This window comes from Melopsittacus undulatus, chromosome 12, assembly GCF_012275295.1.
Source record: "Melopsittacus undulatus isolate bMelUnd1 chromosome 12, bMelUnd1.mat.Z, whole genome shotgun sequence".
Taxonomy (NCBI): domain Eukaryota; kingdom Metazoa; phylum Chordata; class Aves; order Psittaciformes; family Psittaculidae; genus Melopsittacus; species Melopsittacus undulatus.
The window spans coordinates 18,953,526-18,980,053 of NC_047538.1; the positions used below are offsets into that span (position 1 = coordinate 18,953,526).

Sequence of the window (26,528 nt, forward strand, 5' to 3'; positions counted from 1 at the left end):
CCCGGGGGAGGGTTCAGCTCCTCAGGGGCTGGAGCTGAGCTCAGCCTCGGCGCTGCTGATCTGTGGGTGGAACACGGGGCTGGGGGAGAGCCTGGGTCCCTCGTGTGCCCTGTGACAGTGCAGGGCAGGGCAGTGCCTGCCGCGGTGCAGCTTTGCTGCCCGCACTGGGATCGTGCCTCTGCTGCAGCCCCGCTCCTCTCTGGGCAACCCAAACCCCTGGTTTCTTGCCCTAACCGCGGCTCCCGCGATCCAACGGGCTCTGACCCCCCCGTGCCGTGTCTGTCCAGGCCCCCCCAGCGCTCATGGACCAGCCCCATCCCTGCTGCGGTGGCAGCTTCCCGTTACCTCTGGGCGCTTCCCAAGGCGCGGGGTGTATCCCAGGAATGTTTTCTTTCCCTGGGCGGCACACGGGAGCACAGGGTCTGCTCTGTGCCCTGTCCTGGGCTGCACCCAAGCCGACCGCAGCGGGGAGAGGCAGCGAGGCCGGGCTCGCCCTTGCCCATTCGGACTGCGCTTTGAAGCAGGCAGCACCGCGGCCAGCGAGGGGTCCCCACTGCCGTGGGTGCCGAGGGGAGCAGCTGGGACACCCCAAGTGCCGCAGGGTCCGTGTGGGACCCACTCCCGCTATGGGGCTGGGCAGCGCAGGGAGGGGATGGGCATACAGAGGATTTGGGGGTGATGCTGTGTTTTCCTCTGCCAGGTCTCCTGCTCTTGTACGGGTCACATCCATCCCTGCAGCATGGCAGACACCGAGGACCCACTGCGCACCGCTGGTGATGCTGGGGAGGGCCCAGGAGATGATGGGTCCCTCCAGAACGATTCCTTCCCACTGTCCTCCCTGGCCAACCTGTTCGAGAGCGAGGACACCCCGTCCCCCCCGGAGGCAGCGCGGGGTCCCCCGGGCGCCGGGGATGGGAAGCAAAACCTCCGCATGAAATTCCACGGAGCCTTCCGCAAGGGTGCCCCGAAGCCCATGGAGCTGCTGGAGGCCACTATCTACGAGTCCTCCGTGGTCCCCGCGCCCAAGAAAGCCCCCATGGACTCCCTGTTCGACTACGGCACCTACCGCCACCACCCCAGCGAGAACAAGCGCTGGCGCAGGAGGGTCGTGGAGTGAGTACGGGGGTGCTGGTGCGCCCGGTGCCGGCGGGGGGGGCAGCATAGGGGGTTCGATGCCCGTGGGGGGTACGATACATGGGGGTACGGGGATCCCCATCGGCTGTGGACGGGGACGGGTCCCCCCATGGCTCTTTGAGGGGTGCTGTGGGCAGGGAGCAGCTCCCGGTGCTGCGGTGCCGGCAGCCTTGGCTCCGCTTCCCCCTCAGCGGCCCCGTGAAAGAGGCTCTGTGCGCTCCGCCGCTCCCGGCCCGAGCGGCCGTCTGGCTCCGGGCATGAAAGCGCTTTTCAGGAGAGCCTCCGCCCTCCCCACGCCAGGAAACCGGAGCCGGGGGGGGGGCGCCCGCGGCCGGGCGCACAATGACCCCTCTGTGCCGGGCACCTGGGGCGGGGGCAGCCGGGATGGGGCAGCGGTGGAGGTGGATGGAGGGGAGGGATGCTCCATGTCCTGTCCCCGTTCCTGGTGATCGCCGGTTGTCCCCAGCCTGTCCCGCTGCTGCCGACTGCTCCAACCGGTCTGGCTTTGCCTGTGGCACTGGAGGGAGGCCAAACCCGTGTCCGGTCACGGCTGGGGCCCAGAATGCAGCTCCAGAAGGGAGCTGGCAAAGTCCCCACCAGTCCCCATGGGTGATGCTTGGAGGTGGCATGCTGGGAGCACTGGTATGATGTGGGTGGGGAGGTCACCCCCTGCTCCCCACGCCCTTCCCCACCGCGGAGCATCCTCAGGCTCTTTGCACAAGCAGGAAACTGAGGCAGTGGCTCCAATTCCCAGCGCTGGCTCTTCTCCCACAGGAAGCAAGCGCCTGGTGTGAAGGGTCCGGCTCCCAACCCGCCCCCCGTCCTCAAGGTGTTCAACAGACCCATCCTCTTTGACATCGTCTCCCGGGGGTCCCCGGCCGGCCTGGACGGGCTCCTCTCCTTCCTCCTCACACACAAGAAGCGCCTCACAGATGAGGAGTTTCGAGGTGAGGACCTGGCCCCCCCATGGTGGGTGATGGTTCCCTGGGATTCAGCCAGGGCTGTGGGTCTGGGCACCCCCATGTGCTGGGCTCTCAGCACTCTCTGCTCGCAGAGCCCTCCACGGGGAAGACCTGCCTGCCCAAGGCGCTGCTCAACCTGAGCGGCGGCAGGAATGACACCATCCCAGTGCTGCTCGACATTGCTGAGAAGACAGGCAACATGCGGGAGTTCATCAACTCGCCCTTCAGGGATGTCTACTACCGAGGTAGGGGGCATGGGGCTGCTGGGGCCCTGCCTGGCCATGAGGACACAGGGGGATGGGGGATAGAGGATGCTGGGGAGGTTGGGGACTAGAGCAGTGGGTACCCTGGTGAGGATGGAGAGCCTGGATTGACTTAGTGACCAGAGCAGTGAGGACTCTGAGGTGCTGGGAGGCTCTAGGGGGCTGGAGCAGCAGGTACCCCGAAGGCTGGGTACCCCTTAGGGAGCCATGGGGCCAGATGGTGGTGATGGGTGCCCATGGCACAGGTCAGACAGCCCTGCACATTGCCATTGAGCGCCGCTGCAAGCACTATGTGGAGCTGCTGGTGGAGAAGGGAGCCGATGTGCATGCCCAGGCCCGTGGCCGCTTCTTCCAGCCCAAGGACGAGGGTGGCTACTTCTACTTTGGTGAGTGGGGATGGAGCTGGTGCATCCCCAGGGGTGGTATATGTGTGTGTGTGTGGGGTGACACCAACAGCGGTATCCCTGCAGGAGAGCTGCCGCTGTCGCTGGCCGCCTGTACCAACCAGCCCCACATCGTGCACTACCTGACGGAGAACGGGCACAAACAGGCGGACCTGCGGCGCCAGGACTCCCGCGGTAACACGGTGCTGCACGCGCTGGTGGCCATCGCCGACAACACCCGCGAGAACACCAAGTTCGTCACCAAGATGTACGACCTGCTCCTCGTCAAGTGCGCCAAGCTCTTCCCCGACACCAACCTGGAGACGCTGCTCAACAACGATGGCCTCTCCCCGCTCATGATGGCAGCCAAGACCGGCAAGATTGGGGTACGGTGACAGCCTCCCTCTTAGCTGAGCCCTGTTGTACCCAGTGCGTGTCCCTGCTGTGGGTGCTGTTAGAAACCCGGATGTGCAGCCTGTTAATCCTAATTAACCCCCTGTTCCATTCCATCCCTTCCCTATTTAACCCCAGGCCCTTGGCACATCCCATCCTTCTCCCTGTCTTGTCCTTGTGCTCCGGTGGTGTGGGCAGAGGCTTTACTAAAAATGCCAACATTGGAGCATCCCCATGGGCTGCCTGCTGTGATGGTGGCCATGCACCCAGGAGCACCCTGGACCCGCTGGGGTGGGTTGGGATGCCTGGTGATAGCAGGGGATGTGCCTGGGGTGGGATGGGAGGACAAGCGGGGTGCCCCGAGCAGCAGGGGCCAGGCACAGGTCTGCCCATGGTGAATGGTCCTCCCTCCATCAGATCTTCCAGCACATCATCCGTCGGGAGATCACGGACGAGGACGCGCGGCATCTCTCAAGGAAGTTCAAGGACTGGGCTTATGGCCCCGTCTACTCCTCCCTGTATGACCTCTCCTCGCTGGACACGTGTGGGGAGGAGGTGTCGGTGCTGGAGATCCTCGTCTACAACAGCAAGATCGAGGTGTGCAGGGCTGGGGGGAGGACCAGGGGGGACCGTGGGGCTGTGTCCTGGCTGACAGCATCCCTGTGCCAGCAGAACCGCCATGAGATGCTGGCTGTGGAGCCCATCAATGAGCTGCTGAGGGACAAGTGGCGCAAGTTTGGGGCCGTGTCCTTCTACATCAGCGTGGTCTCCTACCTCTGCGCCATGGTCATCTTCACCCTCGTCGCCTACTACCGCCCCATGGAAGGCCCTGTGAGTGCCACAGCACTGGGGCTCAGCCCCATGGGCCGGCACCTCCTGGCAGGGGGGTTTGCTGGGTGTCTGTCCCCAGCATCCTGCACTGTTAGGGTGAAGCAGCTCTGCTCTGTGCTCTCCCACAGCCTCCCTACCCATACACCAGCACCGTGGACTACCTGCGTCTGGCCGGGGAGATCATCACCCTTCTCACCGGCATCCTCTTCTTCTTCACTAACGTCAGTGCCGTGATGGCCGAGCCCTTGTGGTCTCCATGCAAGGAGCAACTTGAGGGCCACAGCCCCGTGTCCCAAGGCATCAGCCCCCACTGTGATGCCCCCCTGGACACCAGGGCCCTGCCAAGCAGGGGTTTGCTCCCCCTGGCCCCTCCAACCTCTCCCTCTCTCCCCAGGTCAAAGATCTCTTCATGAAGAAGTGCCCAGGTGTGAACTCCTTCTTCATAGATGGCTCCTTCCAGCTGCTCTAGTACGTGGGTACCCCTGGGCTTGCACAGGGCAGTACCTGTCAGTGCAGGGTCTGATCCTGCTTCTCCTCCAGCTTCATCTACTCGGTGCTGGTGATCGTCACAGCGGGGCTGTACCTGGGGGGCATCGAGGCGTACTTGGCTGTCATGGTCTTTGCGCTGGTGCTGGGCTGGATGAATGCGCTGTACTTCACCCGGGGGCTCAAGCTGACGGGGACCTATAGCATCATGATCCAGAAGGTCTGGTGGGGTCTGGGGTGTTCTCCCTGTGGATCAAAGGGAGTCTCCTCCTTGCTTTCTTGAGGGGTCCTTGTGGCTCTCAGCCTGGCCACCCATGCTGCATGGGCTGTCAATGGTGCCACACATCTCCCCCCTCCCTCCATCACTTGCAGATCCTCTTCAAAGACCTTTTCCGCTTCCTCCTGGTCTATTTGCTCTTCATGATCGGATACGCATCAGGTGGGTGCCTGCCTGGTGAGCTGGGGCTCAGGGTAAGGACGAGCCCTTTGGCAGAGCACAGCTTGACCAGGCAGGGCTCTGTGGAGCCCCTGCTCCATCCTACCTGTCTGTGGGCTCAGCCTGTTCCTCCTCCTGTGCTGGAGAGAGGCTCAGCCAGTGTGGGACCCCATTGTGGACCCCGTCCTTGCTGCTGTCCCCATGGACTCACCATCCCTATTGCTTCCCCCCCAGCCCTGGTGTCCCTCCTCAACCCATGTCCCAGCAGCGAGGCCTGCAGCGAGGACCAGTCCAACTGCACGGTGCCCACCTACCCCTCGTGCCGCGACAGCCAAACCTTCAGCACCTTCCTGCTCGACCTCTTCAAGCTCACCATCGGCATGGGTGACCTGGAGATGCTCGAGAGTGCCAAGTACCCTGGCGTCTTCATCATCCTCCTTGTCACCTACATCATCCTCACCTTCGTGCTCCTCCTCAACATGCTCATCGCCCTCATGGGTGAGACCGTGGGCCAAGTCTCCAAGGAGAGCAAGCACATCTGGAAGCTGCAGGTACCACCTCAGAGCTGCTGGGCAAAGGGGCTGCACCACTGCAGCTCCCCAAGCTCCATCAGAGCAGCAGTGCCTGGGCGAGGGGCTCCCATGCATCCATCCTCATGTGGCTGCGGGGTCCCTGGTGTTGCTGGCAGTGGGCTACCACCATCCTGGACATCGAGCGCTCCTTCCCGGTGTTCCTGCGGAAAGCTTTCCGCTCGGGAGAGATGGTCACGGTGGGGAAGTGCACGGATGGGACACCCGACCGCCGCTGGTGCTTCAGGTAAAGGCAGGAGATGGGGACCAGGAGCAACCAAGCTTCTGCCCCTGCAGCCAGTGGCGTTTTGGGGTGCTGGGGATGTGTCTGTGTTTGCTGGGCAGTTGGTACTAACCTGCACCCAGGCTGCTGGTGGGATGGGTCAGGGATGCAGGATTTGCAGCCCCTCTGGCTGTGACCTTCCCACAGGGTGGATGAGGTGAACTGGTCCCACTGGAACCAGAACCTGGGCATCATTAGCGAGGATCCAGGCAAGAGTGACACGTACCAGTACTATGGCTTCTCCCACACCGTGGGCCGGCTGCGGAGAGGTGAGCATGGGCTGGGAGCATCCCTTGGGATGCTGCTTCCAGCCTCTTATGAGCCCCAGGCCCCATTTGCTTTGGCTCCGGGCTCTGCCATCACATCCCCATCTCCTTTGCAGATCGTTGGTCCACGGTGGTGCCGCGCGTGGTGGAGCTCAACAAGAGCTGCCAGCCCGAGGAGGTGGTGGTGCCATTGGGGACAATGGGGACAGCAGAGGCGAGGGAGCGGCGGCACGGCCAGGCCTCAGGGTCCCCGCTCTAGCACCATGGACCGGGCTGGATGGTGCTTGTCTGCTCCTCAGGGATTCGTGCTGGTGCCCAGCCCGGATGGGGGGTCCTGGCCCTGCTCCGGGGGTGCTGGGGGAGCTCCAGTGTCACCGCTGTGCTTTGCCACCCCAGCGCCGTTGGCTGTGCCATGCTGGAAACCGCTGCCATGGGCAGGGGACCCTTCACCCCCATGGTTTTTGGCACAGGGTTTTGCACAAGATTTATATGATTATTTATTAGTAATAAAGACTGAGCTGCCCCCGCTGCTCCTCCCGGCACCCAGGGACCCGCTGCGGGCAGGAGCCTGCTGCTCCCCAGCATGTGCCATTGAAGCCACCCAATGCACTGAGCTCCCTGCTGCCAGCCTCGATGGCACCGCAGGCAGGGCTGTACCGAGAACCAGGGGATCATGGATGGCTGCAGCAGCCGGTGTTGCCATCCCGGCTTGGCTGCTCTGCCCGGAAGGGAGATCCTGGCCCTGTCAGCACCACATTCAGCTGGAGGGGTGTGTGGGATGGCTGTGGGACACGGGGATGGTGCATGGCTGCAGTACACAGCTAGGGAACGGATATGGCGCAGGGCTGAGTTGCACTGCCCGACTTTGTCCACCGGAGGGCAGCACACACCGCGCAATGCTCACCCCGCCGGGCAGCTCCGGGCTGGGGGGGGCACAAACCGAGGGTCTGCGTTGAGCTGGGCACCCATCTCCTCCTCCTCGTCCCGTCCTCGGGTGCGGAGCAGCCCATGGGGTGCGGGTGTGCAGGGTGATGCTGCTGCTGGGCAGGGGATGGGGATGGAGGCTGGTGATACTCAGCAGGTTCAGGTGAGCTCCTGAGGGACAGTGAGACCTTGGTGGGATTTACCACATCTCATCCCATCCTATCCCACTCTACCCCATCTCATCCCACCATTCCCCATCTCATCCTATCCCATCCCAATCTTCTCCATCTCATCTCACCCTACCCCATCTCATCTTATTCAGTCCCCATCCCATCGCACCTCTAACTGCAATGCTCCCTTTCTGCTCACCTCCCTTCACAACCAGCTGCCACACCACAGTTTCCTTTTGCACTGGGCCATGGGGTAGGTCTGAGGGATGGGTCTGGGGGGGCACCAGGGTCACAATGGCACAGTGCATGGTGGCAGAGACCTTAGCCAGGGCTCTGGAGGCCGCCCAGCTCACTAAGCAAATGATGCAGCAGAAAAGGGGACACTTCATCTTCAGACTTGATTACTCGCCGTTAGCTCTAACTGCACTGTCTCCATTTAAATGTGATTTACATCTATCTCTCATATTGTGGTTTAAGTACTTCCCCAGGGGGAGGGAATGAGGAAGTTTCATTATCACTACTTAGGAGATGCTGAGGTTCCAGCTCTCGCTGTGTAACTGAATGAGGAGCTGAGCGGCTTCACCCCCAGCTCGTGTTTGGAGATGACAAACTTGCTTTTACCCATTGCCAGTGGGTTTGTGATGACCAGCCCTGGACAGGCAGTGTGGGGTGACACAGGGAGCCCCAATGGGGTCTGCACCGTGGCTGCCCCAGGCTATGGTGCTGGAGATGGGATTTTTTCCAATGTAATTGGAAATGAACTGATTTTCCCCCCTGCTGTGGAAATTCCAGCGTCCCAACAACAAGGAGATGGATGTGAGTGGGGTTTAAAGCCATTGGATGTAGAAAGAATGGATGTGGCTGTGCCCAGTGCCCTCTGTTTGGGCCCCTCAGTGGGGATGGGGACACTGCAGCAACCTTTGGTGCTGCAGGGCTTGTGCTTAGCACTTTTACCCCCTGCACAGCCCTGCATTATCACACCTGTGTCTTTGTATCACACCCACCATAGGAGAGGGCTGGAGCAGCTCTGCTCTGGAGCCAGGCTGAGAGAGCTGGGCTGGGGCAGCCTGGACAAGAGAAGGCTCCTGAAGGGGACACCTGAGAGCAGCTCCAGTGCCTAAAGGGGCTGCAGGAAACCTGGAGAGGGGCTTGGGACAAGGGCCTGTAGGGACAGGCCAAGGGGAATGGCTTGAACCTGCCAGAGGGGAGACTGAGCTGAGCTCTTAGGCAGAAGCTGTTCCCTGGGAGGGTGCTGAGGCGCTGGCACAGGGTGCCCAGAGAAGCTGTGGCTGCCCCATCCCTGGCAGTGCTCAAGGCCAGGTTGGACACAGGGGCTTGGAGCAGCTGCTCCAGTGGAAGGTGTCCTTGCCTGTGGCAGGGGTTGGAGCTGGAGGAGCTTTAAGGTCCCTTCCAACCCAAACCATTATAGGATCCTGTGATTTAGGAAGGAAGGGCCCCCCCTCAGGACTGGGGGTCCTGGTGATGCTGGGGCACTGCCCCCTCCCACCCCTCCCTGCCAGCACAGGGAAGAGCAGAGCTCCTGACACCAGGAATGTGGAGCATGGAAGCAAATTCATTTTCAGGTGAATCCGAAGCTCAATTTGTGAAGCTGGAATCGATCACGGTGAGGGATGTGCTGGTTCAAGTCCTGCAGCTGAGCAGCTCATACCGCCTGGCTCTGCTCCTCATGCTCAAACAGCAAAGGTGGCTGCTCCACTTAATGCCTGCCTCCTCCCCACCTGCCTTGGAAATCAGTGTTATTTAATAGGAAGGTGTTTGCAGGCCAGAAATGGCATCATTTCAATCAGAAATCATTGAAAAAGGGCATCATTTGCCATCAGGAATGGCTTCCGGGGGTTACAGGTGGTGGTGGCTTCTCCCTGGGTGCTAGGATGCACTCATGCATCCCTGCCCCATCTCTGTCCATTTCTGGTCCCCATGGACTCACCTGTGGCAGTCCTGGATTGAAGCAGACCAAGGAGCCACCCATTTATTGTGCATGAGACACGTGCAGTGTTCCAGTGCACAGCGAAACCCTCCTCCAAGAGGGAGCTGTGGGAGGGGGGAATTAACCTGCTAACAGTAACCCCCCCTCGATGAAAGGTAACGATGTGGGGACCTGCAGGATGGATCACACCATCCTCCAGCCCCCATTTACGGTGATGTGGGCAGCAGGATGGAGGCAGCGCTGATGAATCCCTGCTCCGAGGGTATCGGTACAAGGTTCCTCGGGCTGCCGGTGAGGCTCCTTGCACCTCTGTTTGATTCCCCCCTTTGGTACCCCCCAGTGCAGGGGACAGCCCCATGGGGAGGCTGGAGCCGGCACCACCACCCCGTGCCCAGCACCACTGCTCCTTTTGATGTGGCATCTCTTGAACGACAAAGCTCTAAGTGTCCTCAGCCGGTCTGACCATGCAGGCAGGGAGCATCTCCCACCCCCTCAGCAACATCAGCCCCTGTGAAATTCCCCTTTTGTCCCAATTCCTCTTTGTTCCCGGGTCGCTGTCACGCTGCTGGTGATGGAGCCGTCCCCTCCCTGCAGCCCATAAATATCGGCACAACTGCGCCTATGGCAAAGAAGACAAATGGAGCCACATTCCGCAGCCACGGGGCAGCTCCAGGGGATGCTGTGTCCTCATCCCCATCCCTGTGCTCAGCAGGGCTGGAAGGAGCAGCACAGGAGCCGAAAATAAGAGTATCTGGAGTTTTGTTCCCAGTAAATCAGCTTCTGCATCCCATTAGAGGCCCTCAGCCCATGGCCATGCTGGGGTTTGGGTACCCCCATCCAGAGGGCAGGAGCGGGCAGCACTGCCTGCATCCTTTGTGTGGGGTTCCACTGGGACCATTCCACAGCAAGTGATGGCCATGGGCAAGTGTGGGCAGGAACTGGTTTAAAAATGATCCTAATGCTGCAAGATAAGTGGGAAATGAAGGAATCCTGTGCTGGGGCCGCAGGCAGCTGCAGGCAGGGGTATGAGCAGGCAGCAGAGCCCCTGCTGCCCTCAGCCCTCTTCCCACTGGGATAACTGCAATGCCATATGTCACTGCTGCTGGACACGGAGCTGCGTCCTCCGCCCAGAGCTATTTGGGATTTAATACTATTATCCTAATGCAACCGGCTCATTGTTGGGGCTGGGAAGCTGCTGGCGGGACAGAGCAGAGCAGGGGGGTGGGATGGGTTAGGAGAGAGCAGATCCCAGCCAGAGACCCCCTTTGTGCCCTGGCACCGGGAAATGGCAGTGGATGGATGGGAAGGGAGATGCCATCACTGCACTGATGGTGACTACGGGTACTGGGATGAGGATGTGGTACCGGAGCCTCGGTGCCCATCACCTGGGCCTTGGTGCCATGAGGGGTGAGCATCCCATGGGTGCACGTGGCACCGAGGCCCTAATCCCTGGGGATTTGTCCCACGTGCATGGCCGCCCTTTGGGTGCGAGGCGGAGGTTGGCGCTGGGGCCGGATTAATGGCTCAGCATCGTTAGTGGGTTATTTATAGGTGCCCTAAAAATCTGTGGGTTAAACGGGGGGGTCCTGGTTTCGGGGGGGGGGGGAGAGGCCACAGCAAAGCAAAGAGACTCCAGAGCACACACATCCAGCGATATCCTGGCTTTACTTTGGGAAAAACACCATCCGGACACACGGCTTGTGGGTTTTGTGTTTCTTTCTTTTTTTTTATCTTTTCTTCATTTGTTTTAAAACAATATAAGTGCAGCAGCACTTCTCACAGTAGAATATAATGGTCAATTTTAGTATAAAAGAAAAAACATTCTCAGAGATTTGTAAATGCACTTAGTGCTTGAACAGGCCTTTCAGGGATACAGTACCTCTCTTCCGAGCACAATCACCTTGGGCTTCATCGGGGTAGGTTTCCTTCTTTATCCATTAGACATCAAAAACACTTTGTAGTCTGTGGTGTGGAGCTGTTTTTAAATGAATAACTCTATTAAAGACGTAATTACACATAATGAATAACGGACCCTAATGAGTGTTTCAGAACTGAAAAGAGAAAAGGAGGAGGTATGTGAGTGCCCCCGGTACCGCGGTCACCTCTAACCCAGCACCAAGGTAGAACTGACAGTAAAGGGGGAAATGGAACAGCCTGGAAGTGTGAGACCTGGGGTGGGAAAGGGGCTCGGGGGGTGTCCCTCTGGGTACTGAACCCCCTGGTTGAATGGGAATAGGAGCCAGTGGCCAATGAGGGGCCGGGCGAGGAGGAGGAGGAGGAGGAAGAGGGGTGTGAGGAGACTCTGTAGCAGCCAACACGTAGATGTACAGCCTAGTAACTACAAAAATAACAGAACTTCAAAACAAAGCGATCTGTTCAAGTTTCAAGTGTTTTTCACTTAAATAGCCTCCAGACTGTCCCCAGTTATTAGCTTTAATCAAAGCAGTGCAAGTTACGGACTTCAGCTACAGGTCAGGCGCCGGCTCCCTGCGGGCACCGGGCTGGGACCGGCTGCGGTGAGCCCAGCACAGGGGCTCTGCCCCGCACGGAGCCAGCCGGGCGCCCGCAGGCTCGGAGCCTCCTCTCCCTGGATAGCAGCAACTCGTAGCGATTCCCTGTTCACATTCGTGGAGATAAAATGATTTCTGAGCTATAGAGATAGACAAGAGGTCCTTGGTCCTCCCGGCGCGATGCGGGTGAATCCAGTCTGGGGACCCCGGGGTAATGACAGTGTCCCGGGAGCCCTTTCGGCAGCCGACCCCGTGTGTCCCCCTCCCCGTCCCCCTGCCACCATCGCTGCCACGGTCCGGGCCCTGTGCGGTGCCGGAGGGGAGCGCGGCTCTCGCCGGGATCCTCGCCCTGGGTTTGGGTAAAGCAGCATCGGTTCCTTATCTGTAGACGGGCAGGCGGATGTGGGCGTGCTGGTGGTCCAAGAGCCTTGGCACAGACACGGTCTCGTAGCCCTTGCCCAGCATCTGCTCCTTGATGCAGGGCGGGTGGATGTCGTTGATGAGATACTCCAGGGACTGGAGGCTGCTGCTGAGGATGGAGGTATTGCAGAGGGTCTTGCTGGGCAGCCCCTCGCCCGGGGGCACCCCCAGCTCGCGGGGCCCGGCCCCCAGCTCCGGTGGGTTGTAACAGTCGCTGTTGGGGGTCACCAAGATGCTGTTCCAAGGGGGGGCGAAGTATTGCCCCACCGAGAAGTTGCCGTGCATGCAGTTCAATGGGGACGAGCTCACCTTCTCGGCCGCGCCGCCCAGCGCGTAGGGACGCGATGCACCCGCGCACGTCTCGGGGGACTTACTGAGGGCCCCCCCACTGCCCCCGCTGTACATCCGCAGGTGCTGCTGCTGCTGCTTCTGCTGCCACACCAGGTAGTCCATGCCCTCGGGGTACCCGCCTGCCTTGGGTGCCAGGGCCGTGGTGGGGTTGGAGCCCAGCGCCAGCTCGGCGCCCTTGCGGCACTCAGGCAGCATGGTGCCGGCGTAGGCACCGGTGAAGGCGCCGTGCTTGGCCGGGCTGGGGTTGGCGGCCACCACAGCCGGGCAGCCTGGCTGCGCACCCTGCGCCTGGCACTGCTGATTGATCTGGTAGATGATGCTCTGGATGGAGGGCAGGTTGGACGGCGGCAGCGCCAGGCTCCTGCCCGCCAGCGGCAGCACTGAGGCTGCCACCGTCACGTTGGGGGGCACGGGACCCTCCAGCTGCTTCTGGCCACTGTGGTAGCTCAGCTGCCCGGTGCAGGAGGGACCTTGAGCTAAAGTGCTTGACGCAGGGTAGGGAGCGATGCCGACCTGGGCGGGCGAGAGCTGCTTAGTCCGCTTCCCCTCCGAGTTCTTCACCACGCTTTTACCGGAGGCTTTGACGATGGCCAGGAGACCCTGGTAGCCGCCGGCATGCAGGGGGTAGGGGCTGTACCGCTGCCCCGTGGTGTCGTAGCCATTGACCGTCCGGTTAAGGTGCTTGTGCTGGGGGACCCTGATGTTGGTGGGGAAGATCTTGATGGTCAGCGGGCTGTTGGCCACCTTCTGTGCGTAGGCATCCAGCTCGGCAGGGCTGGGGTAGCGCGGGGAATGCATCGGTGCTGCCGTCTCGCCTGTGGGAGCAAAGCACAGAGTGAATCCGGTGCTTTTGGGATGCCGGGACCCGGCACCCCATCACCATCACCCACTGCCAGCAGAAACCAGGTCACGGCACCAACCTGCCCCCTCCCGCTGACGGAGCCACTTGTAAGTGGCCTAAAATAAACTCGGTGTGGAGAACGGAAATGTCACTTTACCCAACGGGGGAATCTTTCTCCGAGATTGGATTTAAACTACATTATACAAGCAATTTCATGGGTGCTTTGCGCTGCTACGAGAACCTCACCAAAAATGGAAGAGCATTGCATTTACCAGCCATAAATCAGCAGTTCCTATAATGAGCACAAAAATGTCACTTTTATGCAATTTTACAGATGAACAAAACTGGTGAAATTAACTGTGGTAACCTACTGGAGTCAGCAAAAGCCACTGCGGGGAAAAAAATGGATATATGTATATAGTTTTGTTCCTTTCAAACTCTTTCCCGAGCAAGTTTCTGCCATTCTGGTGTGAAAACTCATTTGTCGTACCCATTATACTTTCATTTGGAGTTTATCTTGAGTATCCAATGAGCCACCAACTGTGAAAATGATTAAATCTACAAAATCTATCTAATAGATGGAATAAATTAGGTGTTTAAAACCTCTCACACTCATACGCATATACAGAGGCACATGCACACACATGCCAGCACAGAGGGGATGATGTCTGCTCTCCAGCCCTCCTAAGGGATGTCTGCAGCATCCTGGGAACGCCAGACCCAGTGTGTGCCCCAGAGACAGGGTTTGCAAGGGAGAGATGCTCAAAACTGGGGGTTTGGGGCTGCCACCCCCATAATGAGGAGCCCTTCCCCTGCTGCAGGTCAATCTTGGATGCTCTCAAGCAGCACATCCCCACGGTACCCGGGGAAAGGGACCACAGGCACTCAGCATCCCTGCAGAGGAGCACTTAGCTCCGGATGCCCCTGGCATCAGTGATTCCTGATGCCACCGTGTGCTTCCATGGTGGCAAATTCACCATGGAATAGCTGCGCCATCAGGTGTGTCCAGCACACCTAACCAAGCCGTTCCAGTGGCCTGCCTCAATCCTACTCCAAGGGACGCTGCCTGCACACATGGGACCAGCGTTCAAACTGGGATACAGGGGACATTCCCTATCAGTGTGCTGTGTGGGGATGCAGGAGCCCCTCTCCATCCTCTCCACCCGAGCAGTGCAGCAGTAATTGCAGAGGCAGCACGGCGCAGCGTTCACCAGCCATTCCTCCCATTAAGCAAATGTTATGGGCTTTTTACAGGTGTCTTAAATAGACATTGTTATTAACGAGTGTATTAAGCCAATTAAAAGCAGGGACTCTGAGCAGGATTTAATGGAGCTGCCAGGAGACAGGAGGCACCGCAGCTCCCTGTGGCATGACACGTGCAGGCACACGGCATCCCAGCCTGCACCATCCAACCATGGACCATCCAACCTCTGGGAAGCTCCGGAGCTGCACAGGGCACACAGGAGCGTGCACCAGGGCATGGGCACAGCACACGGAGCCACGCACATCTGCATTCCCCTTCATGCGGGCACCGCTGTCCTTGGAGGTGGCAGCATCGTGAATACTCAATTAACATGACACTAATTAGCTGGTGACACTTGCAGAATCCCTAATGAGCCCATTCCATGGAAACACTCATTTCCAAGGGAAGATATTAAAAGAAAAGGGGACACTGATGGAGAGAGGAGGGAGGCAGCATCGCCCATGGCCACTGTGGCCAAAAAGCTGCCCCCAAGCACTGGGACAGCAGTGATGCTTTTGGGACAGCCCCATGCAGCATGAGCTGCCTGCACCAGTGAGCCAAGCTTGGCCAAGGGTATCCCAGTCATGATCCCCAGTGCTGGTGTGTGCCCAGGGAATGCTGCATCCAACGGTGATCCGGCTGATGGGAGAGCCAGGAGCCACCTTTGTCGCCTCTCTGCGCCAGCTGGGCTGGCTGGGAGAAGCCACCAGCTCAATGTGCTGTCATATGGAGGGTGATGCACCGACCAGGGAGCCATGTGCCATGGGCTCCGGCGCTCCCCATCTCCACAGTAATTACTGCTTTCCAATGAGATGCAATTACTGCGAGAGGCAAACTCTTCCCAACCAACCAACCAACCAGCCACTGCCAGCACTCACCAGGCGCCTCCTCCACTTGGACCATCAGAGCCATCACACTGAGACCTCATCCCTAAATCCAGGCACTGGGCACAGGGAGAGGCCCCATCCACAGTGATGTTTCTCTGGCTCCCTCCCTCACCAGCATTCCCACGGGATGCGGCCAGCACGCTCCCCGCTCCGAGCGTTCCCTCCCTCCCTGACCTGCTCTATTTTCCCAGCCTGCACTCAATAACAGCTAAATAATTGAATCTGCTCAGCAGCCAAAGATTTGGTTTGAATTTTATTGGAATTTTAAATTGTTTTGTTTCTTCAGTATTTTATTACTGTAAATGGAAAATGCATTGCCCGCAGTAATAATCCGATGGCTTTTTATATTACTCCGAGCTCCTGCTCCCAGCGTTATTGGAAAGCCAGGCAGAAACGAGAAGCCATTATAATGGCAGCACAGGCTTATAAGATTACGCCTCCAGCTAAACAACTTTTTACTTTAGCAAATTGGCCACCAAACCCGGCTCCAGACACAGATGTAAATCCCAGACCTCCCTGGTGCCGTGAGCCGGAATAAATCCCTCTTTATGGGTCAGGGAGTTCTGGCCCTGCCATGCCCCAAGCAGCAAATGTCCAACAGTGATGGGGGTGCCCTGAGAAACCCCCCCCATGTATCCCCTGCATCCCCCACATCCCTGCATCCCTCATACCCCTCCTATCACCCTTATCCCTCGCATCCGCAGCATCTCCTGTACCCTGTTTCCCCACCATCTCTGATATCTCTCCATCCCATTTCCCCAGCATTCCCCCTATCCCCTGCATCCTCTGCTTCCCCAGACACTCCTGTGCCATGTCCAGCTGCAGCCACAGCCCTCAAGCACTGGGAAAGAAGGAAAGATGGGAAGGAAGGAGGGGAAGGGACAAACCAAAGCCATCCTTAGGGCAGAAGAGACCAAAGCCAACCAGAGACTGACCATACAGAGCCTGTGCTCGCAGGAGTCCACCAGCATAAACCCACAACAGTCCCCAATTACCCCAGCCTGGCTCCAATGGGACACAATGGGCGCCAGTTAAGGCCAGCTGCCGGGCCCCTAATTAACCCTGATTTTAACTGTACACTTTTAAAGGCACTAAAGCGGTTACAAAGTGGAGAACAAGGCAAGGTTAATAGCGCAGACCTAAATTGCAGGCCCGTGGGGCCCGGGCCCCATAGCAATAATAGACCTGTCTGTGCTGCTCAGCTGTCAGTCAGGCGAACAATTCGGCACCCGAGGAGCTCACAGGAGCTGCATTGGGGCTCTGGGAATCAGCATCTGCTCCGTGAAAGCAGTTTGGGATCAAAAGGGTGCCAGGGAAGATGCTCAGCACCAGGAAGGATGCTCAGCACTGGGAAAGATGTGCATCAGGAAGGATGCTTGATAATGAGAAGGATGCTTGGTACCAGGAGGGATGCTTGGTACCAAGGAGGATGCTTGGCACCTGGAAGAATGCTTAGGACCAGGAAGGACAAGAAGGATGCTCCATGCTGCTCCCACAGCCCCTGCTATCCCCAGGCTTGTGCTGGATGAGGGGGAGCACCTGCACCAGCAATTTATGGCTTTAATTTTCAGGCCATGATGCTGCAGGAGACCCTACACTCCCTGGGGCATTTGTCCCACTCTGGAAGGGGACAGTGAGCAGGATATTGGGGTACATCCTGGGAATCAGCACTGGCACCAACACAGCCCTGAGCAAGGATTCAGTGGGGACAACCTGAGCAACAGCACATGGCACCTAACCAGTTAACAGCCACACGAAAGACATGCACTGCATCCCTGCCTCCATTCCCTCCCTCCTCTTCCAGATAAGATGGGATAAACCTGATTTTACACATAGAAAGCACTAAAATCTTTTGTAACAAATGAAAGAAGGAATCTGGGCAGTAAATCGTTATCAAGCTGCTGATGGCAAAGCTGCAGGTGGGAGATACCTGGTGCCTTGCTGCAGGTGGGAGATACCTGGTGCCTTGCTTGAGCCCTGCCCCAAGCATCCTCCCCCTCCCCATCCTCTCTGTCCTTCCCCATCCTCACCCTCCCTCCCCATCCTGCCAGGGAAAGCAAAGCTCTGGGTTCTGCTCCTGCTCTGCCTCCCTGAGCCAGAGGGGCAAAGGGGCAGCAATTAGGCAGGATGTGTAATTAGCAGAGGTGGGAAGGGGAGAGATGCTGAGAGCAGGGGGTGGATGCAGGAGGAGCTGCTCAGTGATCAACCTGCCAATGGCTCCCATTAAAAACTAACAGTGCTGCAGCCTCCAAATGAATTGAAATCTATGAGAGCTGAGGCTTGTCCCCTGGCTCCTGGGGGGGGATGCAGCAAGGAGATCCCAATGTCTCCAAAGCCTTAAAAAGCATCAAAAATCCCATTTTTCTCTGCCTGCAACAGTGGGAACAGATTTTGGGAGAGCAGAACCTTAAATATTTGCAAAACACTTGGGGGAAATATCAATATTTGGGAAACACTTGGAAGAAACATCAATGTTTGGAAAATACTTGGGAAGAAAACAAACAAAACCTGGTGCATTTCACAAATCAAGAAAGTCCTTGAAGTCTGTGGTCCGAGCCACAGATGGCAAAGCTGGCACTGGCTGCCAGCGTGGCACGGAGCAGGGTGCTGGCACCGGGAGCATGGCAAATCACCGGGGGTCCCAGTTGGAGCTGGGGGGTCACTGGGGGATGCCCCGAGCTGATGTTGGGGTGCAGAGGGAGGCACTGGTGTTGCTAACCCAGCACCACTCACCCTGCACCAGGCAGGTCACGCTGCTGTCACTGTGAAGAAAGAGCAGTGGTTTCTATGGCAACGGGGTCCCCAGGATGGGTGGCACAGAGGCAGGATGCTGTTGGGGTCCCTGGACCCCCAGCAAGGATGGCAGCCACCCATAACCACCATCACCCTCAGCATCACTGCGGCTGCCCCCCACAACACTGCATCCCTGCTGCAGAACCCACACACACTCCCCAGCCCCTAAAAGCATCCCCTGGCAGAGCATCCCCCGGTGCGAGGAGACGAGAGACAAACACTCCCCTGCTCCGGGGGCTTAAATGAAAACCAACTCCAGAAATAACAGTGGGAGAAATCCATCTGGATAACCGTAGGTGGCAAACCCTGCGCCGGAGCCGTAATCTGCAAAGACAACAGAATTCATGACAAAGCACAAAGGGAAGCGCCAGGCTCTGCCGTCCCCAGATATTCATCCGTTAACGCGTTCCCTTTTTAGGCTGACATGTCATTTCAGACGGGCCTTTTCTGCCTCCCCTTTCTTCTCCCCCTGCTCGGCGCGCGGCTCTGCCGAGGCGGCTGCTGAATTGGATCACCTCAGGGCGAGCACTTTATTATCTGCAGTCAAAGCGTCACCACAAATACCCGTCTACACACACACGTGTCACTTCCCATTTGTCTCCTCCACGAGGTATTAGCGCATGGCGGCACCGCGGCCACCGGCGCGGCAAAGCCCAGCGGCACCGGGCGGGAGGCGCATCCCGGCCATGAGGATGCCCCGGTGTCACCCTGATGCCACCCTAAAGAGATGAAGATGGCATCCCCAACATCACCATGATGCCACACCAGTACTGCCCCAATGCCGCTTACATGCCACCTAACACTGCCCCAGCACAGCCCCGATGCCACTGCGGCCACCCCAACACAACACAACCCCATGCCACCCCAATGTCATCTTGATATTGCCCCAATGCCACCCCACTGCTGCCCAATGCCTTCCTAATGCCACACTTCTGACACCCAACACGGCCCCAGTACAGCCCCGATGCCATCCTGATGGCCCCTGATGCCATTCCACCAAGAGGAAGAGGATGGACTCCACTGCAGCTCCTCCCAGCCGCTCCCCAGCCCCCCTGCTTGGTCACTGATGGTGAATCAGCATTTGAATGGTTTTAAGACATGGATTCTGCATCCCAAATGTGGCTGCTGGTGCCCATGGGACCCCATCCCTGCTGAGGGGAGCAGAACGGGCACCCCTGGTTCAGCAGATGCCCCATCCCCAGGTCTGCAGTCCCACACAGCCCCACTGGTACCCAAGAACCTGCTCCGTGCCCAATGGACTGGTGGGGTCCTGACCAGTGTGGACACAACTCAGAACCTCACCGTGTGCTGGGGCATTATGAGTGAATTCCACCCAAACACCAGGGCTCTGACTCATCCTCACCCATCCATCCCCCCCATGCACGTGACCCATTGAAGAGTGGTTTTGCAGCCTTTCCTGGCAGGGAAAGTGCAAGTCAACAGCACATTTTGGGCAGGGCAGTTAATTGAACTCCTTTTTATGGCACGCATATAAATACACAGACCCATCATTAACCGATCCCTTCCAGAAACTGGAAATGAAAGAATTAATCTTACTTCACTCATGTGTAACCCCTCATGAAATTAAAATGATATTTTATGGGTGTGTACGAAAGCAGAGCCTCACTGCAGCTCCTCTAATGAAAATGCCCTTGGAATCCGTGGAATTGGGGAATGAGGAGCCATTAAACCCCGTTTATCCCATATGCAATTAAACAGTTTTATCACTGATGAGAGGCACCCCCTCAGGTCAGTGTGAGAGCGGGGGTGACCCTGGAGCTGGGTCCCTGGCACCGCCTCTCGTTAGTGTTATAATGGCCCAGCCAGAGCCCTGGAGGGCTCTTGGTTTGTGCCGTCCCTAAAGAGCCATTTCTTACCCAGTTCCCACTGGGCTGAGGTCCCATGGGGCCAACAAGGGACAGGCCAAGGGGAATGGCTTTAACCTGCCCTAGGGGAGACTGAGCTGAGCTCTTAGGCAGAAGCTCTTCCCTGTGAGGGTGCTGAGGCGCTGGCACAGGGTGCCCAGAGAAGCTGTGGCTGCCCCATCCCTGGCAGTGCTCAAGGCCAGGTTGGACACAGGGGCTTGGAGCAGCTGCTCCAGTGGAAGGGGTCCCTGCCTGTGGCAGGAGCTGTAACTGGATGAGCTTTAAAGTCCCTTCCAACACAAACCAGTCTATGACCCTCAGCCTCAGCAGAGGGATGCTCATGGTGAGATGTGACGTTAGCCTTAGGTGAGCACCCACCCTGCACCCCACAGCCTCACACCAGCAGCATGGTGCTGGCTGACGGAGGGCACACAGACAGGAACATGTAATTAAGTACAAGCCACGGCGACACCGCTGCAGAGAGCAGGAGCAGTAGAGTTTGGCCAAGCCGAGAGTGGTATTATTTGATTTATAATTTAAATAAAGCTCAGGATTCCTGTAATGTGCACAGAATAAAATCAAAAGGGACCAGGCTGCTGGAGTTAATTGGACGTGATATTTTCCGGAGGATGCTGCTTCTCCGCAGGCTCCTGCTCCTCGACTGGATGCGGGCAGGGCTCCAGGCACCCTCCTGCTCCTCCCGCATCCTCAAGGATGCAGCCTTGGGATCACCGGCAAGGGAACAGGCTGCTGCCATAAACTGGCACCGCAGCACAGTCACCCACAGCAGTTACTAGGATGGATTTCATGGGATGCACCGAGCCTGCACGTGGGGCACCGAGATGGGGGGGGGATGACAGCAATTAGGAGGAGAGCCAAGGGGCAGAGCTGGGGGGTGAAGGCAGCGGGGCTGGAATTACTGAGCTCACCTTTTACATGAAATTAATACAAAACTTAATCAGTGGCGCGGGCAGGGTAATAGGATTTCAGTGCGGTGCTGGGCCAGACGGCCCCCGCGCCCCGAGCCAGACTCATTTAATATCGACAGAAACAATGCCAGAGGACAGAAATAAGACCCATAAAGATAATTACTGAGATACTCAGGAGCAAATTAAGCAATCAGAGGCACTTCTAAATTGTGCCTCGTCTGAAGAGGATGCTCGGTGGCGAAGTGCAGGGGGCTCAGCCCCGGCTCCCGGCCCTTCTGCACCGCGCTTCCCGCAGGTGCCATAAATAAAGGAAGGGAAATCTTCCCAGCCGGATGCGTGGCCCTGGATGTCACCTGCAATTGAATGTGCAGGAGCTGGAGCGATGTGCTGGGTCTGTCTGCAATGAGCCGGAGCAGGCAGGCAGCTAAGGTTTGATTAAGGTGACCTGGGTGGCAGCACCCAGCGGCAAGTGCAGCACAGGGGGTCCAGGCAGGGATCTTGGCTGTCACCACGCACCGTCTATGGGCTCCCGTTCCCCAAACCTTACTTTAGCATCATCTATGGTGGGGTGGGAAACACCTGGGAGCACCAACTAGGAGCAGGAGTGTGCTCCTGGGCTTCATCCCCATGAACCCAGATGGCCCCGGGCTCAGCCTGGGATGGGTGAATACATCCTGATCTCAGCATCACACTGGACTTGACACAGAGATTCCCAGTGCCAAACACCTTTAGAAAACCCTGTGGTGGCTCTCGGAGCATGTGAGCATGGCTGAGCTAACACCCCATGGCAACACAGTGCACCAGGAGCCAGAGCCTGATGCCAGGCCTGCATTGCTCAGGCGTGACGGATGAGGAATAGTTTTCCAGGAGTAACATCCATTTCCTTTCCAGACACCAGCAGAGGGACAGCCCAAGCGGCACCGTGAGCTCCTGTGTGGCACAAGCACACGGGGTCCACACATGCACCCAAATGCTTTGCATCTGCGCTGAGACCCCCCAATTGCTGACACCCCAATGGGTGCCTGGGGGCAAACACCTCAGGAGGCACCAATCCCACCTATCCCTGCGATCACTGATGCACACATACATGTACTTTCCTACATGCAACACGTGGGCACCCATCACCGTGCCTCTGGCCTGGCACCCTGCTCCTTGCCGTGATGCTGTGCCAAACCCTGGGGATCTTCACCCCCAAAAGTAACCCTCCCTGCTGCCAGTGTGACCCAAGCCCTATCAGAGCAGGGTCCCCAGCATCCCCTAAACCCCACACCTGGCTCACTGGGGTGCCCAGGTAGAGGGGAAAACCAAATCTCCATGAAAATAGAGATCATTAAACAAATGCCCAGGGGCTGTCACAGCCTAACAAGCAGAGCTTCAGCAGCTGATTTGTCTTCAGCCAGCAATGTTTAAAAATCCAACTGAGACCAGCAGAAAAATATCCACTCCCCTCTTTAAAACACACATTCATCACTCGAGAATCTTAATGCGCCTTTCCCAGCCGGGGAGGTCAAACACGCCTGCCTAAAGCAGGCTCATTAAATATACATTTAATCACGGTTTGGATTGAGAGACAAAGGCTGGGAGAGACAGGTGCTTTGCTGGAGTGACCTTTTGGATCCCATTTTAATGTAACTGGTTTACAGCTTATCTGAAAGGCCAGCTCCTGGGGAAGGCAAGCAGCAGCCAAATGGGGAAGGTAATTAGGGGGGGGGAAGGGATGGGGAGGTTTGGGGGGCTGCGGAGCAGGCGACAGCAGCATCCTCTGCGCCGCTTCCAGGCAGCTCTGCAACATGTCCTGAAGTTCCACTTATCAACCAGAGCAACCCAATTTAATTTGCTTATCTCCTCTCCTTCCTCCCTCCCTGCTTCTGCTGCTCTGTTTAATTATCATCGGTTAAATAAATGTCTTTTTCAATAGGGGAAGCAGCATCAAAGCCGGTACATCTCTGTGTGTGTCCCCCCCCGGACCCGGGGCACTTACACTTGCGTGGCTCCAGCGCCTTGTTGGGGCAGGCGAGGTGCTGGGCTGGGGGGTTCTGGGTCCTCTGCAGACACGCCAGCATGGTCCTGGGCTCCGGGTGGGCAGCACCGGCCCCGCTGCCAGCCTGTGCCCTGCTGAGAGGAGAGAGAATCCAGTCAGGAGCTGCCCGTGCCCATCCTGCCCATGCAGCCTCTCCCTGGGCAATGGAGCTGCAGCAGGAGCACCGCACGCTGCTCAGAGCCCTTCCCTCCTTCACAGATAACAACTCCGGGAGCCTTAAAGAAATATGAATGTATATAAAATAAACATGAAGGCCTCGGCGGGTGAGTCGTGCTTCCTGCAAAGCTTTCCACCCTTCCCAGCGGGAATGGGGCAGAGCCGGGATGCTGCTCCGGCACCAGTGCCAGACTGCTCTGCCAGCGTGCCAGTCAGTGCCTCCTGGCAATACAGGATCCCGCCGGCTCCAGGCAAGGCCGGGGAAAGACAGCATTAAAATCCCATCGGGGTCCTGGGATCTGCCGCCAGCTCCCAGCTGGCATCCAAAACCTGCTCGACAAAAGCCGGAGGGGTCAAGCCAAAGTCACAGCCGCCACCGCTCTGCTCATTGTACATCCTTCAGCAGCCGCCACCGAGGGCATGAATTATAACCAGTTGCTGCTGACACCCTCCCACTGCTCCGGCTGGCGCAGGCAGTGAGATTCCCACTTGGAGAGGGCAGGGAGACGTGGGCAGGAGCGGCAGGAAAGCAGGCAGCGGTGCCGGTCCTCAGGCATCACAGCTTTGGAGCCGTTGCTCTCCCGGTTGAACATTTACTGATGGTTCAGTGTCATAGGTGGGGGTCACAGATGGGGGTCACAGCTGGGTCCATCACTTCACATGCTCCATTGTGGGGGAATCATCCTCCGGCAGCCAGCTGGGATGTTTCCCACATGCCTCAGTGCTGGCAAACAGCACCGGGACCAGTGTGCAGGGGAGCATGTGGTGGCCTTGGGTTCGCACCAGCAGAGATCTGGTCCCAGAGCTGTGCCCGGGGCTCTCCTTGTTCCACTGGTCTCAATGTCACCCTTCAAAACACGCCCTTGCAGCCACCGAGGACATGCAGGTGATGGCACCCGCTTGCTTCTGTTCCGTGCTCCACTCCACGGGGCAATGGGGGTCCCAGGTTGACAATGGGACCCATGTAGGATATCAGTGACAAGGCCAGGCTCTGCCCTAGGGTGCTATGGGGGTCTCACCCCATCCCCTCCATGCTGCAAACCAGGGAGCAAGGGACGAGACTCGCTATCGAAAGGTGTGAGGAGCAGGCGGGGAGGAGGAAGTCATCTAATACGAAGCAGGTGTCTGGAGAACCCAAATTGTGCTGTTTTCTCCTAATAATGAAGTATTCATGAGTAAAAGCCTTTTTCACTACTTTCTTAAGATACTAATTTCACAACAAGCGCCTTGTTACCATGCAATTATTCCAATCGTGCATTTCTCCCAGATTCCATCTGTCCTCGCGCTCTCTAAATGAAAGACAATCATGTAACCACCTTTCATTATTCACTATTTTACTTTCAGCAAAGGTACCCTGAAAGAAATGATTTCCTCTGAAAGGGACTTTTATTCAGTTTCAAAACCAATTTTCTCCTATTACTGTCTTTAAAAAAAAAAAAGGCAGGAGGGGGCAGGGAGGTGTTTTTATTTCATGCATTACATCTCCTTTGTTAACGCAGCTCGCAGTAAAAGCAGCCGTATCCATTTTCTGGCTTCGATTTCTGGTAATTTTAAAATATGCCATTACAATCAGGCAGAAATTATACAGTTTGAAAAGAGAATGAAGTGCTTCTTATTCAGAGGCTGAGTGAGCGCACTTGACTGCCGGGGAGCTCGCCTCTCCCCGCCGGGACTCGGGGTTCATTACACAGCTCCTGTGTGTGCGCTGGCACCGGAGCGCTTCTGCATCCGCTCTGACCGCATCCCTATGGGATGGACCCTATGGGGTGGCATCAGCTCCGGCCATACCTGAGCCTCAGCTCTGCAGTGACCTCAGGGCTGGCATCCTGCCCCGTGTCACCATCTGGCTGATTAACGGGCGGACGTCACCTCCTCCCCTGCAGCCAGGCCAGCTCTGCTCCAGGACACTGCCCCGTGTCCCTGGTAAACACGGGCTTGGGATGATGCTGGATGTGCATCAGGTCCCTCATGATTCCCAAGGGAATCAGGGCTGAGAGCGAGGAGAAATCACCCAGGGATTGGGTGGCATGGGATGAGTGGACAAGGCAACAGTCACCAATGTGGGTGCTGACCAGAGGGTGAGGATGCAGCCCCAGGACACGGCTGAGCCCTGGGGAAAGGGGGATGCTGATGGCCGGTCGCAGGAGCTGTTGGCACCCTTAGCCCTGGGGACCCTGTCCATGGCAGGGGGTTGGAACTGGATGAGCTTTAAGATCCCTGAAACCATTCTATGACTCCATGATGAATAATGCCACCAATTAACTCAGACTCCAGTTCTGTCCCCATTTCCCACTGTCACACAGTGGGGAAAAGCTTTCCAACAACTATTCTGCGTTTCACCCCAACGGGCACACATCATAACCACCATGACCCCACACATGCCACAGCCCCATCCCTTTGTCCCAGCCCCTAAAGCACACGTAGGCGAGAGGGTGGGCGCCGGCACAATGGGCATCTGTGCCACGGTGGCATTTCACTAATGCCGCTCAGAAAAGCCCTTGAATCAGCTGATGGGAATTGGGCGCTGGGCTGGCCGGACGCTTAGCGCCAGCTTAGTTAGCTCCATCTGCATTTGAACTAATTCCAATCAGCAGGATCCGATTTAGTTCAAGCTGCTCTGGCTCTTCTGTAGCAGGAAAGACAACACTCAGCAGTTTTGCCCAACCACCCAAGCCTCAGCCCAGCCAGCAGCACATGGCAAGAGGGGTCCCTTGGGGACACCCAGAGCAGGGTCCCCCAGGAGTCCCACATCCCACAGCATCGCTCCCCAATGCTGGCATCACTCCTTCCATCCCCTCTCCGGCTGCTCCTCCCTCCCTGTGCCGAGTAATTTCGGAGCCCAATCTCTACATCGCACTATTTATAAGCCCAAGGACTTTGTGACTTTAATAAAAACACAAACCCAACACCCTCCATGCCTAAAGCACCCGTGACGGGAGGGTTTGGCACCTCCTCTGACATCAGCGGCTGATAAGTCGGGCTTATCTCCTACGAGAGCCCTGCGAAGGTCCCTCCGGCGAGATAAGGCCCCGCAGCTGTCGATGGAGGCTTTCGCAGGCGAGGATTTAGATAAAGGGAAATGTGACGGGAGGGGGGAACAACAAAAAAGAGGAATCTTTAAAGCCTCAGCCTGAACCGGGTCTGTGCCGCTGGCCGGGCACCAGGCTCCGGTGCAACACGTGCACATCCTTGCATGAGTGTTATCGGGGTGTTCTGGGGTGTAACCACCTAAAAAGGGAGGGTTTGGGGTTGGGAGAGGAAGGGGAGAAGGAGCAGGGATGCTGCAGGGTCACAGCGCGGTGCCTCCCAACCCTGCTATTAAAAGCAGTGCTGGGTTCGGCACAAGGACAGGAGGTGACAGGGTCACCCTGCTAGGAGAGGAGCAAGAGGCTTCTGACAGCACCAGACAGACAGACAGACAGCGTGGGAGCGAGGCCAAGGCTG

General features: G+C 57.7%; 2 protein-coding genes across 2 annotated transcripts; one reads left to right on the forward strand and one right to left on the reverse strand.

The window, feature by feature from the left end:
- Nucleotides 1–711: 711 nt before the first annotated feature.
- TRPV4 (transient receptor potential cation channel subfamily V member 4) lies at nt 712–6,415 on the forward strand. Its single transcript, XM_034068286.1, has 15 exons — nt 712–1,113; nt 1,909–2,081; nt 2,189–2,341; nt 2,605–2,745; nt 2,830–3,128; nt 3,553–3,732; nt 3,808–3,966; nt 4,095–4,187; nt 4,361–4,434; nt 4,507–4,672; nt 4,825–4,891; nt 5,123–5,439; nt 5,577–5,704; nt 5,888–6,009; nt 6,123–6,415. The coding sequence occupies exons 1-15, from the start codon at nt 740–742 to the stop codon at nt 6,263–6,265; spliced, it is 2,589 nt and encodes an 862-aa protein (XP_033924177.1). The 5' UTR covers nt 712–739; the 3' UTR covers nt 6,266–6,415.
- Nucleotides 6,416–10,775: 4,360 nt separating this feature from the next.
- On the reverse strand, nt 10,776–22,992 carry FAM222A (family with sequence similarity 222 member A). The gene is made up of 2 exons (XM_034068383.1): nt 22,869–22,992; nt 10,776–13,144 (listed from the first exon to the last, which is right to left on the reverse strand). The coding sequence occupies exons 1-2, from the start codon at nt 22,948–22,950 to the stop codon at nt 11,937–11,939; spliced, it is 1,290 nt and encodes a 429-aa protein (XP_033924274.1). The 5' UTR covers nt 22,951–22,992; the 3' UTR covers nt 10,776–11,936.
- Nucleotides 22,993–26,528: the final 3,536 nt, after the last annotated feature.